Source organism: Nasonia vitripennis (assembly GCF_009193385.2).
Source record: "Nasonia vitripennis strain AsymCx chromosome 2 unlocalized genomic scaffold, Nvit_psr_1.1 chr2_random0009, whole genome shotgun sequence".
NCBI lineage: Eukaryota > Metazoa > Arthropoda > Insecta > Hymenoptera > Pteromalidae > Nasonia > Nasonia vitripennis.
Window position 1 is genome coordinate 317,851 of NW_022279616.1, and position 19,465 is coordinate 337,315.

The 19,465-nt window shown below is 35.2% G+C and overlaps 1 protein-coding gene across 1 annotated transcript in view; it reads left to right on the forward strand.

The window, feature by feature from the left end:
* Positions 1 to 17,706, forward strand: part of LOC100116487 — a 287,412-nt gene extending 269,706 nt beyond the window's left edge. Inside the window, exon 9 of the mRNA XM_032601580.1 lies at positions 17,106 to 17,706. Coding sequence (XP_032457471.1) covers positions 17,106 to 17,541 — 436 coding nt within the window. The 3' untranslated portion in view covers positions 17,542 to 17,706. The remainder of the gene's footprint in view (positions 1 to 17,105) is intronic.
* Positions 17,707 to 19,465: the final 1,759 nt, after the last annotated feature.

Below are 19,465 nucleotides of genomic sequence, written 5' to 3' on the forward strand. Positions count from 1 at the left end.
TATAAACGCTCGTGTTATAATAAACTTTGCGAACTCTAACAACTCAACCCATTCGATTTTCTTTGATGAGCTTTGGTGACCCAAAAATACATATAAATTTCTTAACTAACGCATCAGCTATGGATTCCGCCATTTGATCTGACATAGATGCTATAATTATAAATTTAGTTAGTTGGTCCTGTATTGAAAGTATATATTAACCCAATAAAACCAGGCAAAAACTGGCAGAGATATCGAGAAACAAACTGCGCCATCCTTTGCATAACTAAAAATAAAAGTACCCGTGTTTTTTCTTTTGTCGATTACAATTGTTTATAACAAATTATTTAAACAAATAACCCAAAATGTTGTAATTTTGAAAAACTGAATGCGGATATCGATTTTACGGGCAAAAACATGACAAAACCTATGTAACGTTTTTTTGTCAGAGTTCAATTTATTAGTCTAAAACAGGAACAAACTTTTCACATGTAAATCATCCTTCTCATCCGTCTTAGATGTAGACCTGCGGAATACCGTAGTGTTGCATGCTACAATTGGATGAGCTTATTTTTTGGGTTCATAACTCGGAAACTTATTGAAACTTTTATTACTTTGCGCACTGTTGTTTATCCTTATTTTACACTAACAAATTGAACTCTGACAAAAAAACGTTACATAGGTTTTTGTCGTGTTTTTTTTTTCTGGTTATGCAAAGGATCGGTTCGTTTCGCGATATCTCTGCCAGGTTTTGCCTGGTTTTTAATGGGTTAATTATTATTTTTAGTAACATTAAACGGACCAACTACATCCATACAGATTTTATCTGTATATATTTATACTCTGTTTTAAATATCTACCTTAAAATTTTCCCAATAATACTTATCTTTTATTCTATTATATGTGCTATTTATACCCGAATGTCCTCCTATGCTAGTAGAGTGCAGCATTTCAAATATTTCATCTCTTTGCTTTTCCTCTACATAAACTATATTATTTAGACAGATCACAACTTTTATATTTGTACCTTCAAATATAGTTTTCAAAATTTCCTCAATTTCCTTCCAACTTATATTATTTATTATTAGATCTTTTGAAATGCTAAATATTAAATATTTTTTTTTTTGCAAAAATATTGTTTTTAGAAACTGAAATAACTTAATGATATTAGTTTTAACGGTAACTACTGATTCGGCCGTATTTAAACATAAAACAAAAATTTTATTTTTACCCTTATTTAGTATTTCAATTTCATTATCACTTAAGTTTTTATTCCAATGAATATTTTCCTTTTTTAATAATTCCCCTATATTGTCTTCTAATGACTCTCCTTTATTATTAACTATATGAATAATATTATCATTGTGAAATTGTATTGTATTCTTGAATATACTATATTTTTCTGCCTATCGTGTGGTTTTTACTCCTCTGGTACACTTTTCTTTCTAGACTTTTGTACCTTGTCCCTTTTCCGTTTTTTTATCTGTAACTTCTTATTATGAAGTTTCGATCTTTGTTCATTAATAATTTTTATCTTTTCATCATTCGTCAAATCTTGCGACGTCTGATTTTCTTCTCGCCTTTTCTGAGCTCTTGTTACTACGCATATATCCATTTTCGCTAGAGGATTCCTTGATAATGCATCTGCATTTGTATTTTGTTTTCCAGCTTTATATACAATATCATAATCATAATCTGCTAGTTTTAATCTCCATCTCTGAACCCTTTCGTTATTATTCGCAGATTTCAACCATAATAGTGGTCTATGGTCAGTTACAATTATAAATTTATTTCCATAAATATAATTTTTAAATGTTTTTATAGCATACATAATACCCAGAGCTTCTTTTTCATAGGTTGCATATTTAAGTTCCGCATGCTGCAGTATTCTTGATGCATAAGCTATTGGCCCTCGCTTTGCTTGGGTGAGAAACCTTCGTGTAGAATCAACTTTTGCACACTTGTATCGAAATATACTATTCTGTTATAGATGGGATTTAACATCACTCACCCACATTGTTAATTTAGACACAAAATACATAATTGTTTTTGTTAAACCATATAAACAGAGTCTTTACTAAACCTTTACCCTAACCGAATCCTGGGTTCGACTGACCGCGTAACACCCTAGGAAAAGTAGAACCGTTAAAATTTGTTCAGTACAAATATATGTAGGTTCAATGTCTTCGTTTTAACAATTTTCTTTCATTTCTCTTTCTGCTTCGATATGCTTATGATTTCTCATTATTTCATTTTTATAATTTCCTTCGATAATTTTCACTGGACCTCTATGGCGTAGAGGTATTGGCACAATAAATTCCAAATTTCGTGTTCATTATTTTTATATGAATCATTTACATCAAATTCTTCATAAATCCTATTAGTGTTTAACTCTTGCGCGCTGCTCACCTGGCAGTTGGGCTTAAATTTGTATAAATATTTGAACCTTTTAATTTTTTCCCAATTTCATTTGCTAATCTCTTCGTCGGATAAGCGTCATCGCCTTTGTTCTGGCATACTTGCATTTTTTCAGCGTCATGCTTAGAGCTTCTAATCATTTCTATATTATTTATCTCATTCACTCCTAGGGAATTTACAAAAAGGTTATCATCAATTTTCTCAAAATAATTAAAATAATCAGTCCCTGTTTCCATTAGGAACTCCTCAACTATATTATCTCCCTGGCTCTTTAGACTCGGTAGAGTCTCAGCTCTTGTCGACTGCCCTTCTTTAATATATGCACAGTTTACGATCTTGCTTCCCCGTGGAGTAGTTGCTACGTCCGCTTTCACGAAGCCACTCGCATCCGAACAGTTTTTGGAGATGGCATTTTTCCTTATTTCTGACTCAAAAATTGTATTATCAAAGTAAATGTTTACTGGATATTTGGCACATTTATTTTGAAAATCGATCGTACAATCTCTCTCAGAGAACCTCTCTGATATATGACTCCTTCATTTGCACTATTCTTTAAACTTTACCGTCCATCACCATATTCATCATTTTGAAGAAATTGCATATCTTTATATTATAAAAAAAAATTCGCTGCCGCCGCCGCCAGTTCAAGAATTCTTTCCCTCAATTTTCCCTCTCAATTTACCCCCTCATTAACTCCATCTCACCTACTCTCTCGCATTTACTCTACACTGAAAAAAGATAGGCTCACCAGGATGGCCTGCTTATGGACCTGTGCGACGCGACAGGTTTCGGGCTCAGGAGTCCGATTAAACCTAGCGATATCTCGCGAAACAAAAGAATACTCGCAGAAAATAGGCTTGTGCAACGCTAATAGTAGACAATTGTTCGTTGTTTTTTGATATATTTACGATACATTGTTTACTCAAATCGACCCCTGGTGCCCCTTCTCGGTAAAGCATATGCTCCCTTGTGGACCGAAGTACTCTCAATAACGACTTGTGTTGAAATTTGAGGTTCTATTTCCCGACTGGAAATAGGAGATGGCGCTGCCGTGGGCCAGCAGTAGTTGCCCTACTGCCACCTAGGGGCTGAGCATGGCTGCCACAGTGGCACCACTGTGGCATGTAATGGGACGCTGACACGGTAGCCAAAAATTAACTTGGCTGGCCGGTAGTTATTGATATTTTGAAATTGCTAATAACTTCAGTTGAATTTTACTAATGCAACAAATAACGCATTTACCACGTTATATTATCCATGAATAAACGGTACATCGATAAATTATACACTTTGTACAGCAAAATTAGTTAATTGAACATGCGTATGTCAGATTAGATTTCGGGGTTATGGAAGCACATGACAGCCGTGGCTCGAGCGCGCAGTACGCATGTGCCAGGTCGGCGAACAGACCGAACAGACGCAATTGTACACGCATGCGCAAACGGCAGCATCATTACCCGAGTGAGGTAAATCGTACGCGCCCGCGGCGGCCTAGAGCCGGGTCAGGTGGGGGCACCATTACATTTTTAATGTGGGACAACCGTGGCAACCACAGAGGAGCCATCTCTTTTAGCGTGGCAGCCTCGCTAACATTTCCAGGTGGATTGCGAGCTGCGGCATAGCGGCGGAAGCGCTATTATGCACAAGGGAGCACAATGCGTCCCAACAGGAAAGTACATCAGTCCCCCTGCGAAGAAAGTCTACGGTAACCAGCAGAGGACAGCAGACGCGCCATATTTTTCAGTGTAGCTCGAATCGATATCTTGTAGAATATTTTCGCGAAACATGGATGAGTAAATGAAAATAGAATTCAAGATATAGACAAAGGTTGAACAAGAGAAAAAATAGAAAGCTAGCAAAGGTAGAGATCGCGACAGACATACAAACAATTAAAATGCAATAATTTGTAGAGCTGTCGATTTAAATGAAACATTTTGGAAAGACTGATACAGAGATCGGAAATAGAGATGAAACCTGAAAAGAAAGATAGATATACAATTCAGGATCAAGATGGTGAAAAAGAAAATAATCAGTGATGAAGAAAAAGAAAATAATCAGTGATGAAGAAAAAGAATCAGATTAAAAGTTTGAGATAGAATTATAATCAGATTTCGGGACATCCATGGCTTTCGTGATAGAATCAGAGATAAAAGTAGAGATGGAGATGAGTAATAGGGATAAAGTATGAAATACAAAAGGCGTCCTTATAAAGTAAGAAATACAAAAGGCGTATATACTTCTAAAAGTGCGCGTAAAAGTTTGGATTACAGATAGAGATAAATTAGACCAATCAGAGGTTTGGAGCACTAAAGATAGAGCTACATATGTAGTGCTATCTTTATCGCTGGGTTTCTAGCAGGGTAGAGATATACACCAGAAAAAGTTCTAACATTAGCCGTCTTTGAGCAAAGACAGAGCACCTCTTACGTTTAAGATACGGCTGCAGTTCCTGTTTCACAGGGTACGCAGCGCAGTCTCAGGGAACAGTGCTGTCTGTTTCTTAGTGGCAGCCAGCAACTCGACCTGTACGCATCAACTTTTATTAGACCGCAGCGTCCCATTACGGGCCGCAGCGTTCCCTGCCATCAATGTCCGTAGCTGCCATATACAAGGGCAACTGCTGTACCTGGCACTGAGAGCTACGGTCCCTTTTTACGAAGAGCAAGATCAGAAATTCTCCGTATAGATCCACATCGAAAGTTTTAAAAAACATAGAGGCAATTGACCAAGTGTCAAAAAGAAATAGAAAATGAAGAAATAAAGATGAAAATTGAAATTTACATAGAGATAGTAATAGAGAAGAAGTCTCAAAAGATAACAAAATAATAAAAATATAGATTTCAATATAGATGAAGTTGAAGCTAAGAATGTTAGAATTATATTAAAGATAAGAATAGAATTCACTATAAAGAAAAAGGGAGGACGGGAATATGGGTAAAGACGAGAATATGGGTAGAGATGTCGATTCCGACAAAAACTTAAAATAAAAACGTAATGACGAAGATCGGAGATACATGGGAAATCTGAGAATAAGGAAATAAAGACAGAAATCAGGATAACGATGAAATTCGTGATAGATCCAGAGTCGTAGATAAATGTATAGGGATATCAATGTAGTCGAAAAAACAACGATAACATTAGAAATACGTATAAAAAAGAGGACTGATACAGAAGTACATAGACAAAGTTCAAGATAGAGATATAGGTAAGTCGCTAAAATTTATAAAAATGTATATCTACATAATAAGTTAAAGAAAGACAGAGAGACAATTGGAAACGCAATAGATACGGCATTAGAAATTAAACTAGAGATAAAGGTAACGATAGATTATCCCTCAGCGACAAATTAGTTTAAAAATGTATAGCAAGCAGAAATAGAAATCGCGACAGAGATCAACATAGGTAAAGAAACAAAATCGAGAATGAAGATTCAATCTGTGAATAGAAAGATAGAGAAAGAAACAGGAATGATAAAGTGAAAGGATCAAATGAAAAGCTCAAGATAGAAATACAATAAAAATTTGGGATAACGATGGCATTTGTGAAAGATTAGGAGATAAAAGTAGAGATAGCGATAAAGATAGGAACAGAGTTGGTGTAGATTATAAGTGTAATATATGAAATTCAGATATAAAGTATAAGAGAAGGATGAAGAAAGAGAATGGGATAGATTTTGGAGTTGTTAATGGATAGTCAGAGAGATGAACGAAGAAGAACGAATACTAATAAAGAGGTAGATACATAGTTAAGGTTTAAAATAGAGATAGAGGATTAATAAAAGGATAGATATGAATAAAATTTAGGATAGAGATCGATAATCTGGATAGAGTTAGACATAAAAATAATATAAATTCAGATTAATATTAACGAAAGAATAGAGATGGTGATACAGATAATGATAGCGATAGGATCAGTGATAGAGGCAGATAAAAATATGGAGTCAGGAATAAGAATAGTAATATAAATAAACTCAAATCAAATTAGACTCAAAGTCATCAAGGTGGAGTAAGCAATAAAGACAGCGATAAAGGCGGATACAAATATTATAAGGCGTAATAGCTAATAAAAATCAGAATTAGGTCCGCGTCCGACATCAGAATAAAGGTACAAGATATTCAAATATGAAGTTACAGATGGAGATACTGATTGAGTTGAAGTTAATGATATAAATTTAAACAAATTTTTTATATAAAACTTAAAATATTTAAAAAATTTTATATAATAGTTGTAAGCTTGAATTTTGACATAAATATTATATATTATATTTAAAATTTTATCAACATTATAGCTTCATTTTCAAATTACATAGAAAATTTCGATTATTACTCTAAATTTGCACTTTGGGGATTGGCGAGCAAAGCGAGCAGGGAGGACCCCCCCCCCCCTTCCTAGTCATTAATAAATAGATATTCTACGTTTGCTAATTCAAGACGGTTTCTTTCATAACAAATCTTTGCACTTGTTTGTTGGAAAAAATCGCTTACCAATATCCCTACTTCTCCGATCAGAAATTCATCAGAGACTATGTGAAAATACATCTTTAAACCGTCACAATTAACCTTATGGTTCCCAGAGTTTCTATGGACGCAACAGTTATTCCTTTTAAAAAAAACCGCTGCCAATTCATTGGCACGTAGCTTCCTCCAACTAAATTTATAGGTCCAATAAATAAAATATTGTTTTAATATATCTATATATCTGCTTGCTAATGTATGAGGCGGTTTTTGATACATAATTTAATATAAGTTTTAGATGGTTCATTGTCCAATAGTTTGCAGGCCCCTCTGTTTTTTTATTATAGAATACGAACACTGTCATCAATTTTTTTTTTTTTCACGGAAATTCACGCATATTTACATGTGTTTATAACCAACCTAACCATCAAAATAACAGGCTATTCATTAGATAGGTCGCCGCGCAATTTTCGAGAAAACGATTTTTACATTGTAAATCTTTAGCTGAAAACCGCTTGACGAAATCTTTTAAAATTTTAGCAGCAGATAGCTTTTTTTATGGTGAATCGCCAAGTAAAATTTTGAAGCATTTGACTATTGTTTTAAAGGTATAGAGAATCAAAAAAATGAAAAAAAAAATGAAACCTTGATATTTTACGAACCATAGGGGTTTGAAAGCTGTGCAATGAACTTTGCCAAAACACATAAAATATATACTTTTTCCTGAAATCTTAAGTGCAATAAGGCCTTTTTGCGTCTATAATCAAGGTACAAATAAAACTCATTTTTTTCAGTTTTCGATTTATTACTAAAAAAATAAGTGGTCAAATCACTTGAAATTTTAGTGGGATATAGTTTGACACGTGACTCATCAACATAATTTTTTTCGCGAGGTTATGATGTTTAGTTTCAGAGATACGAATTTAAACAAAAAATCACCTTTTTATTTTATCTGCCGAACAAAGCAATCGATCCCGAGGACCAAACGTGAAAAAGTAGGAAATTTTATTATTTTTTTTGAAATGCATTCTAGCTGAATTGTTTGTAACAATGGCATGATTGAAAAAAACGCAAAATAGTGTTTTTCAAAAATCAAAAAATAAATAGTTGAGTAAATAAAAAATAACTATTTTTCCCGAATTCAGAATACAAAAAATGATATGCATGTCAAATTTTATTGATATTGACGGAGTACCAGAAATATTATGGTATCCATACACAAACACACACCCATACGGACATTTTCTAAAAACACTTGATTTGAACTTCTAACACACAAAAAAGTATTTTCTAGAAATTTTGAAGAAACTCAAAATTTTACTATTACAAAGCTTCCTCTAGGAGGAAGCAAAATTATTTCTTGCGAGTTTATTGGCAGGTAAATCGGGACATGTGAAAATTGTAATAAATTCGGTGAACAGCCGGTATCCAACATGAAAATCGCGGGGCATGTCAATTCTTTGATATCAATTTTAACATTGGGTGCGCAGTTGTTTTGATTTAAATTGACTGTTGTCTCGTAGAGGATGTACTCTCTCACTGAGTCTCTGGGATTGGGCAAGCATTAGAAGCGGCAGCCTCTCCGCTCGCGCGAGGATTGCTGCAACCATTTTCCATCGGCAAGTTTCCTTCTTGCATATCTCTCATTAATTTATAACAATAACGTTTAGAATGGCCTGGTTTTTGACAGTAATAACAAACAAGGTTTGCTAGTAATTCAAGTGGTTCCGTTATTTTGATTATAATTGTTAGAATTATTAAAATTACCTTGGCGAATATTATTTTCAATGTTACGAGAGAAATTATTACAACCTAAATTTCTTTCTTTGTTCGAGTTATTGTTACGATTATACGATGGTTATGTGCTGTCTTGATTATTATTCCCTTTAAATGATGAAAAACGATTATTATTTGAATTCCAATTCAACTGAAGAGGACAGTTATTACTTAATTGTAAACAACATTTTAAGCTATACATTGAGGCATGTCCAACTTCATTACAAAAATTGCACGTTATCTCCGGAGTGACTTCCACAACGTTCACTCTTTGAGTCTCCTTTGGTTTCAATCGCACTTCTTCTTGCCTTAAATTTTCATTACTTTTTTCTGTGTACGCAAAGTTTGTCTCAATTTCTATAGCTTTTACGCACGCGGCTTCGAGTGTGGTGGGACTGCCCATTCGTGTCTGAATTTTCCACCTCAATCCGCGTAGGAAAAATCTAATACAATCTTTATCAAATTCTTTGAGAAAAGCATCTACTTTACTTGAGGATCGTCTCTCGCGAACTGCAGCCTTTTTAATCTCTTTTTCGACTTTGCGTAATCGATTTGAATATACTACTACGCTCTCTGAGGGGAGCTGCTTAATTTTTGCTAGTCCGCCCAAAAATTTCGTGATATGTTTTTGACGACCCTAAATTCGTTCCGAAAAACTTTATCACTTCGTCAATAGTTTTAAAAGTACTTCCTCTTGCGCATAATAACACGTCACCGAAAAGTCGCATTGGTTGTTTCTTGGAATTTCGAGAAGTCGCGCATTATTAAAGGTCGTTCTTTGAATTTAGAAGTTACGTTTTGAATCACGGACAGATTCGCGTATCATTCAATGTAAATCGCGTCTTCACGACGAATTGTGCCGTAAATTATGAAGTAACATCGACCGCCGTTTTGCGAAAACACAAAAACCTAAAGTAATTCTTAACCGTGACCAATGTTTGACCCGTGGAAAACATTGTAATCATATCGAATGCAACCGAGGGTTAAAGAATATATTATGACATTTTTTATAGCATAAACAATTATCGAATAACGATTTATTTGGAGTCCTTACTGTTTAGTATTTGCATTAACGATCTCCAGGAGGTGTTGGCCGGCTTTCGAGGGCCCAAGGGATTGCTGACCAATAGCGTTGCGCATTTGCTTTACGCGGACGAACTGCAAACCTACACCCAAGTGACAAGAGCTGATCTTCGTGAGGGCGTGGATCGCATGTATGCGGCAGCACGAGCTGTGTCGGATTGGGCTTCACACAATGCTCTGCACCTCAATACTGGCAAAACGAAGGCTATCATTTTTGGATCAGAATATAATATAAATCAACTACAGGAGTTGAACTTGCCGGGTATCGAGGTGCAGACTGGTGTGTTCGTCCCATTTGTCGATACCCTAACTAACCGCGGAGTGGTCATGGATTCGAAGTTAACGTGGAAACCGAAGGTGGATGCAGTTAGCCGAAAGGTTAACAGAGCTCTTTATGGACTCAGATCATTTAGATCCTGCTCATCATTTAGATTATTACTCTGTAGTGTATCTTGACGTATCAGGGGAACTCCAGACTAAACTACAGAGACTACAGAATTCATGTTTGAGGTACATTTATGGTGTGAAGAGGTGCGAGCATATATCTCCCTTCAGGAAGAAGCTGGGCTGGATGGACACTAAAGAGCGTAGAACGTATTTTGCGGCGGTGTTAATGTATAAGTCCTATTGCATAGGGCAACCGCCGTACCACGCAGCCCTCTTGAGAAAAACAAATGTAGGGCCTCGGGTAGATTGTCGAGGGATCCAACCGTCCTCGGAACGAGGACCGATACTGGCCTGAACTCCTTCAGGGCGCAGGGCGCCCGCTTGTGGAATTCGCTCCCGCAAGGCATGCGGACACTGCCTTCGCTCTCAATGTTCAAAATAGCAATCCGAAATTTTCTCATGTCGACGCTCTAGTGTAATATAATTTAGTATTGCTTATTATATGCGCCTGCGTCTTGTCTACTTGTACCTGTCGTATTTCAAATCTAGTTTGCGTTACTATCTATATTGACGTGATAGAATAGATCAATTATGTGTCATACACAAAAACTTATATGTGTATAAAACTGTGATATATAATGACGATTATGTGATAATACCAGCTGTGATTATAACCAGCCATGACATTGTATGACGATTGTAAATTTTTCGAGTATTTGAAAATAAATGGAATTCTATTCTATTCTATTCTATTTACCATCTGCCACGTCAAGCATTTCTGTCCCTAAACCTAAATGTTTGTCCCCCTATGTAGATGGAAGTGTCTAAGGGAGGTAGATCGAAGTAACATTAGTAAAATCTTACTGTTCGCTTAGCGAAAAGTTCCGCTATTAAAAGTGCAACGTCACAACCCTAGTAACAGAATTAAGAACTATTTAGATAAGAACGCATCTATTTAAGAGAGAGCGCCCAGTAGTGCTTTCGTCGTTGAACAAGTCGAAAATTATAGGCTGCAACAACGTGACAAAAACCGTCTTAAGTGTCATACGAGATGTCGTAGATGGTGGGACTGTCGTACGGCTTCTGCAGTGTCGTGCCGTCATTCCGGCTCCGGCATAGCTATGGCTACTAGACAGATGGAAGTGTCGCCACTGTCGTGACGGAAGATTAGACCCGTTACACGCAAAAAAGAACAGAAACAAATAAATACTGACCCATCATGTTAAATAAGTATTATCCTGTAGTGCAGCATTTATCAGAAATAGTTCAGTCTGTTTCCTTAACTGGAATAATGCTATTGCAAAAAAGTCTCGTTGATTATTTCCTGTTGAAAATATCTGGCTGGATAATGTCAAATAATTTCAAAAATGACAATCAAAGTCAAATAATAAGTGATAATTATTGATAAAGACTGTTGGAATCGAGACTTTTTTATTTGTTATTATTCGTCATTATTTTTCAGTATTTACTATTATTTGTCATTATTTTTCAATATTTAGCATTATTTATTCTTAGTATTCTCAAATATCGATTATGACATTGCAACATGTTTATGCGCTTAAAAATGTTATATAAATTGCTCTAAAACATGCACTGAAAAATATATTGGGTTAGGGAAAAATAAATTTCGGGTTTTTTCATATTTTTTAGCTAAGGTAAATTTTTTAATATAAATTTTGAACACTAAACAGTGATGTACGTACCGTTCTGATCGATGACCTTTTGTTACTTCTCTGGCAAAACAGTCACTGTAGAACTTAACCAAGTAATTTTCACAAGCTCCTTTTAAATTCAGCTTTACACCATTAAGAAAAATTTGCATAGACCGGAACAAATGATGTGTCCGACGGGGCAAGGTCCGGGATATACGGTGGATGCATCAAAACTTCCTAGCCAAACTCTCTCAATTTTTGAAGATATGTGCGGTCTAGCGTTGTCGTGATGGAAGATAACGCCTTTTGTATTGATCAATTCTAGCCGTTTTTTTAATCGCCTACTGCGATCGCATTAGTTGTTGACAGTAGACAGTCAAATTAATGGTTTGTCAAGGTTCGAGCAGCTCACGATGAACAATACCTTTACAATCCCATCCAACGCTCAGCAACACCTTCCTTTGCGTCAATACGGGCTTTGCAACTGCTTGTGAAGCTTCTCCGGGCTTTAAGCACGATCTCTTTTGCACATTATTATCGTACATAATCCATTTTTTATCGCCCGTAATTATTTGTTTCTGAAATGGCTTAATTTCGTTTTGTTTTAGCAGGCATTTACAAATTAAAACTTGGTACATTCAATTTTTTGACGTTAATTCGTGTAGAACATAAGTATCGAGATTCTTTTTCTATCCAGTCTTATGTAAATTGTTCAAAACTGTTTTATGGTCGATGTATAGTTCCATAGTAATGTCCTGAGTTAAAATATGTCTGTCTATCTTGATTTTTTCATGAATTTCATCAACTTTTTCAACGGTTGGCCGACCAGGACAAAGTTCATCTTTAAGATTCAAGTTTCCGGAACGAAATCAAGCAAACCAATTCCAATTCCAATTGATAAGCTTGTGCTGCAGTTTACCCTTTTCGGAAGTAGAAAAGCAAAGTGTGACATAAGTGGCCTCCCTACTGAAAAAATTGCGCAATGATCGCGCGAAACTTGCGCGAAGATTGTGCGAGGTTTTTGACCAATTTCTCGCGCGATTATCGCGCGATACATGAAAAAAATGTCAGTAAAAAGTTTAAATTAATTAAAAAATTATATTTCTTATAAAAATCTTTAAAATGTTAAAATTTTTAAAAAATGTTTGGCAATTTAATTAATTTTGCCATTTTATTAGTTTTGCCTTAATAATATTTTTTTATTGAAACAATAACGAATCTGTTCTTATAGAAAGAATCTGAATTGTGCTAGTCTTTGCGGCAAATCTGAATTGTGCTACTTTTTGCTAGAAAATTTGAACAGTGCTACTCTTCGTAAGGAGCCACGATATATCACATTATGAGACTTATAATGGCCAGGTGGTCAAGTTATAAGTCTACCAATCTAAAGGTCTAGGGTTCAAATCCAGCCTTAAGCGATTTTTTTTAAATACACCAAAATGAAAAAAATTGAATTCTTTAAAAATACATTTTAAAAAATAATTACAAATAATGATAAATACTGACAAATCATTTGAAAATTATTAAAAAAAAAAAAACAAATAAGGACAAATAATAATGATTAAATTTGTCTTAATTTAGACTATCAGTATTTAATATTATTTTCTATTATTTATGATTATTCATTTTTGTGATTCGTGTTTTTCTTTGTTCTCGCTTAAGTTTGCGGTGATTTTACAGTTTTCTAACAGTGAAATTGATTTCTCTTTCTGTTCTTTGTTCTCGCTTAAGTTCGCGGTGATTTTACAGTTTTCTAACAGCGAAATTGATTTCTCTTTCTGTTCTTTAATTTCGTTTATAATCGATGCTTTGAGCAAGGATATTTTCTTTTTATCTCTCCTATTCTTCCGGGGGACGTTATTTAAATTATCTTTGGTATTCATTTAATTTTTATTTTGCGTAATTAAATAAGAATTGCTGTCTTTTACACGAGGGATGGGGGTGCCGTCGCTATTAAAGCGATGCTCTGCTCGTGGATTTTTGTTGGGAGAAGAATAGGCCGAATAAAGCGATGCTCTGTTCACGGAGGATTATTGGGTAGAAAGAACACGTCGCTTATTAAAGCGATGCCCTGTTTGCAGAGAGTTCTTAGTAAAATAAAAAAGTCGCTAATAAAAGGGATTCTTTGTTCAAAGGTGAGATTAAAATGAAGAATTGCGCAAAATAATTCATTTTTCTGTATTAACTTTTGATTAAGATTAATTTAAATTTTTATGAATGTTCATATGAAATGTTTTAAAAAATTTATTAATTTTTGAAAATCTAGCGGCTTTTTGCGTTTAGTCGAGGGTGACAAAGACTTTCGATAATAGGCCCGAGCGCCGATGGTGCTTGGCCGTCTCCGCGATTCTGAAGAACAGCCGGAGACGACTGTCCGAATACACTTGCGAAACGATAAAAGCCGTTACGCGGATTAATAATCTGACAGGACGTGATTCTTTTCGTTATGTCGTTGATTATTTTATAAAAGGGGAAAGCGCTCGGATGACATTAGTAGACAGGAAGAGAGAAAGAGAGGAGTATAGTAATGTATTGCTTGCCTATTTCTTCGCTAGATGACAGTTACCTTTCTTGTCGATCTGATTCGTACAGCTCTGGTACCTTCGCGTCCTCTCAGTTAGTGGCATGATTTGGGTGAGCGCACTAGGATTGAGTAGCCGCAAAATGATACACGCAGACACGTATCGAATTGTAGATTTATTTTTAATTTCATTAAATTGTTTGTCTTAACACGATGGAAATTACACTGTCGCACGCACGGATGTTCAAAATTTTATATAAATATAACGTTTACATATACGGCAATACAAGGCGGAAATACAAGACAATGAAATCGATGTCGATTGAATCGAAATTGTGACATTACACGAATAAAACTTTGTTCAAGAGTTAAAGTTTTTACTTTCGAAATAAAGAGACGAAAACCGATACAGAAACGGGCAGAGCTTCCACACGGTCCAAGTATTTTATAAAAATCAAGAGTACCTTTGTAACCGTCCGCTTCTTTGTAACCGTAACTTCTAATTTCCCGGAGGGGTGAGTACTTGGCCAATTAGATGCTTAGACGTCGATGTTCTTCTCTCGGCGTTTGAATTTTGGAGTAATGTGGACAAATTAGAATTTTATTATTAGTCGATAAGAATTTTTCCTCTTCTAGTAATGCGGCTGGTCCTATTCTCGCCTTTCGTTGTGTCCCCACGCTCTATTATCTGACCTGCTCTGCGCTCGGTCCGTACGTTAGCCATGCTGTCGACGCATGCCAGTGACTTTTTATCTTTGGAACACGTGCACATGTTTTGTAATATTATATTCTTGTTGTAATATTACATGTATTCGTAAGGCGTGTGGATGTAGTGCGAGCGGTGTGCCTCTTGCGAATGTGCAAGTAAATTTCCTTATCTTGTCTTCTCGATTTTCCTTCTATTCTTGGTGTGCTTGTCGTATGCTGGTGTGCGAATGTCATTTCTATCGCTGCTACGTCGTGGTATCTACTTAAATGATATCTTTGTTGAGTGCATTCTATTTGTTGCTAATGGATTCAGACCGTGATGAATGCTCTGCGCGTTCGAAAATTTCACATTGTGATTTTTATTTTCGTGGATTCGGTTCTATTCGCAAGCGTTTCAATATTCAATGCAATTTAATGAAATCATATTGTTTTTTCTAAATTAATTATATTTCTTATATCATCGTCTTGAGTTTGGATAATTTTTTCTGATTTTTGATGCCGAGTTTCATATCGCTTCTCGGAATCGAGGCGCCTAATCTCTCTCTGTTCCTATAGGGAGGGACATTATCTTTTCAATATTAATTTTGTCTTTTTATTTAAAATCTGTTTGTTTGTTTTTACTTGCTTGTGTTTTTCATAAAATGATTTTAATTGCTAAAAGTGAACATTTCGCAGGTGTATCCAGGATGATTTAATGTTGTATGAATCCTTTTTGCTCCAAGGATTAACAGATGTCCGGTAAAAATTTTGGATTTAAACTATGCATCTTGATCACTGGTGATAGTCGTCAGGGCGCCGAGACGGTTAATAACAGTTGTCGTAAAATACAGAGCTGCTATTGCTGCAGTGATGTCAGCAATAGGAATATTCTCATGCCTATCTCGCATAATGGTCAATGATGGTGAAGAGATGAGTGGAATCGTGACTATAGGCAAAAGGTCTTATAAGATCCGAGTGGACATGATTAAATCTTGCCTCCGAAGTAATAAAACGCTTTGTCTCTGTAAACTTTTAAGAGAGAGAGAGAGAGAGAGAGAGAGAGAGAGAGAGAGAGAGAGAGAGAGAGAGAGAGAGATGCGTGTTAAAGTCGGAGAAAGTGCGATTTTCAATATACGATTCTTCTCTCAAATATACAAAAATTATGTGCAGAAAAATAATCCTCAGGCGCCCACGACTCCGACTCGTGCTCAAATCTCACCCGAGATAAAAATTGCCCGCCCCCCCTTTGTTACACATTGTACTTTTTTTGACAAGTGCATGTAAAGACCCCGCACGTTTGAAATAAACCACTTGCCATTTACTTTAGATGCATGGAAACGGGTCTTTTTCATGCACGTGTTAAGAAAAATAATGTTCGACACCCTCACGTTAAATTAACTTTTGTGCACTTGTATCGAATTATACTATTCTGGTCGATTATAGTCAAGGTTCTAAGCATTGCAATTCGCTACTTTATCGGTATTTAAGCTATTTACGGTTATAAACAAATTTTTTTCAATTCGATTTCTATCTTGAAATATGTTGAAATAATTTGAATTTTATATTTTCTTTATCATTATTACTTTTTTAATATATTTTTCTTTGATTCATTTTTTATTTAACAAAGAGTATGGATGTAAATAACGAATTCCTAATATTTATAACCAACCTGTGATTAAGACGCTCCCGTGCAATCAATTTTAAACGATAGTAAATCCATTTAACTTGAGGAAATTCGAAGGAATTCTAGATGAATAATAACACTTCTCTTTTAAATATAACTAAACGAATAAAATAAGTATATTCTTGATATTTTATAATTCCTATGTATAAGCAAAAATAGCTTAAGTTGTAAGATGACGAATTACCATGCCGAGGACCCGAATTCTAATCTTGACCAAGACAAATTTATATGTAGAATAAAACCAAAGTTATACGTAGCGCGGCTGACAGCTCTTATATACTTTGAAATTGGACTTATTATAAACATTGAAATTATATTATTCAAATTTAAATATTGTTAGCTACCAAAGATGGATATCAGTTTCGCATATTTTATAAAAATTAAATTGTCTTCCAAAATGAGTACTTGTTTATAGAAATAGTTATGTAGTATTGTTAGGTTCGTATAATCTTGTTATTTTCTAGTGATGCATTTATTCAAGCTCAACAACAATCAGCCCTGTGGATGAATGAGGCTAAGGTATGTCAAGGTGCATTGGATCAAACGTTACCAGCCATTCAATCAGAATTGTCAACTGATTTGCATCAATATGAGGAATCTACAGATCAACTGCCAAACAGTCAGCGAGGTTATTATCCATCCCCACCTAACATCGAAAATAGCGTATTTGCAAGTGAAGAAATCACTTCTCTTTCAGAGGGCCAAGAAACCTTCTTGAATATGCACGGGTTCAACCTTAAACACATGCATCATATTAAAAGAAGCTCATTAGATAATAATTTTAGCTTAGATTGTAATATAAACACTGATTCCATGATTGCTGTAAGTACTAATAATACTAGTGATAATGAACATACTGCCCTACTGCCCTCTTCCCATTTCCCTGAATATAAACACTAATTATTGTTCAATAATATGTAGTTCGAATAATGGTGTGACATGATCTTAAACTTGCATTTTATACTGGTTAGTGTAAATAATAATAAATTATAATTACAAATAAAAATGATATCCCATTTCGTCATTAATATGTAATGTTTATTAATAAAAAACAAAAACAAAATAGTTTTTATCAATCATCAGTGCTTTTGATGTATGGACTGTAACGAACGGTCGCGAATTCAAATTGCGCGCGCTTGTTTGGTCGTGCGAGGCCAGCTCGGACTGCAGCGCGGCGTTGCCAAGTCGTACCAAAAGATTCGGGTTTGCAACACATTTGAACACGTGTGCGAAAAGATCGGCAAAGATATTCCCATAGAGTACTCGAGCATCACGAAGAGTTTCACCCAAACACCGAGGATCTTCAGCTGGCCCATTCGGTCCAGCTTAGCACCAACAGCAGCTGCCATAGGGTCATCCCGGAAAGTAAATCAGCTAGGAGAGACGCCACCGACCCAGCACACCGTCGAATGAGCTCGGCGCGTTTATTGTATTATCTAACTTCACGACAATATACGATATTTTATTCAAAGAAGTATGCGCGTTGTACTTATAGAATTCCGACTAATTCTCACCTAGTTTGCGAACTCGATAGGGTTGTGCTGGGATTTGGCCACGACACCGTCGTTATTGTCGGCTGTCAAGTAATACTGCGCGTGGAGAAAGCGTAGCTAGCTTCTCTCGCCGCGCAGTTATATACGATAGCAGCCCGGCTGCATTGCACGGAGTCGACATTGCACCGATGACTAACGTTTGTCGTCGACTCCAGCATCATCGAGGGATAGCCATGGCGCGATAGCTAAGTAGCTAGACAAAACGCTTGGTGACATAGCGGCATCTTCGCGGCCGTTGTGCATGAGCCAAATTGCATTGTTACAGGGCATTTTAATATATAATTTAGGTTTAATTTTTTTCAGTTATTTGGGATTTTTCAATCAAGACATTAATTAAGTTAATATTTCTATAAGTAATAACTTATTCTTGTTATTTCTTTTTTTAATTAAAATAGGTAATATTTTGAGTAATTATTGAAGCGATGGCTTAAGTAAATACGTTAGCTTTATACTTTTGAAAATACGCTCTCGGCTGCTTTTATCATTTACGTAGGCGGGAAATTGCTCTAAAGATATATAAAGATGTCTTGCAAATATAATAATTGAACAAAACAAAAGAATTAAAAGCGAAATTAGATCTTGTAAAGAAAACGATAAGCAAACAAAAATAAAAACTTAAGTTAAGAAATGACTAATTCAAAAGAAGAACTGCTTGCAGATGGCCCTGAAATTTAAGCTTATATATTTTTATTATATAGTTGTACAAAATACTGTCAATACAAATACCCCCTAAAAATCATTCAAATTTAGAATAAAATATAGAAAAGTAATGCTACATTTTATTTTTAGTACAGTTTATTTGCATTCTACGCATCTTATATCTTTTGATCTTTTAGTTTAAAACAATCATAAATACAATTTAAAAAATAAATAATTTAATTTTATGTTTATATTTTCTAAATGCTTTAAAAAATTAAAACTATAAAAAAATTTAAGGATAATTTTAAAAAAATACACAACAATGTTTATATGTGTCATACAGGGTGATACATGACTATAATATTTCGTTTTATAGGGTGATACAGCGTGAAATTCTAAGGTAGGTAAGCTATGGTTCAAAATTTTTTATGATAATAATTTGCTGCTATAAGTTTGGGACAGAGGGGTAGAATTTTAATGAGTTTGAGAACGCCTGTCCCATCCACGCTAGCCAACTTCAATCGTGTTTATGCTAAGAGGTGGTTTGGTTAGCGTTAGCGATATGAGGGTAATCTCGGCACCTTGACATCGTCTACAAGTTTTTTTCAGTACATTCGATGTATATGGTGCTT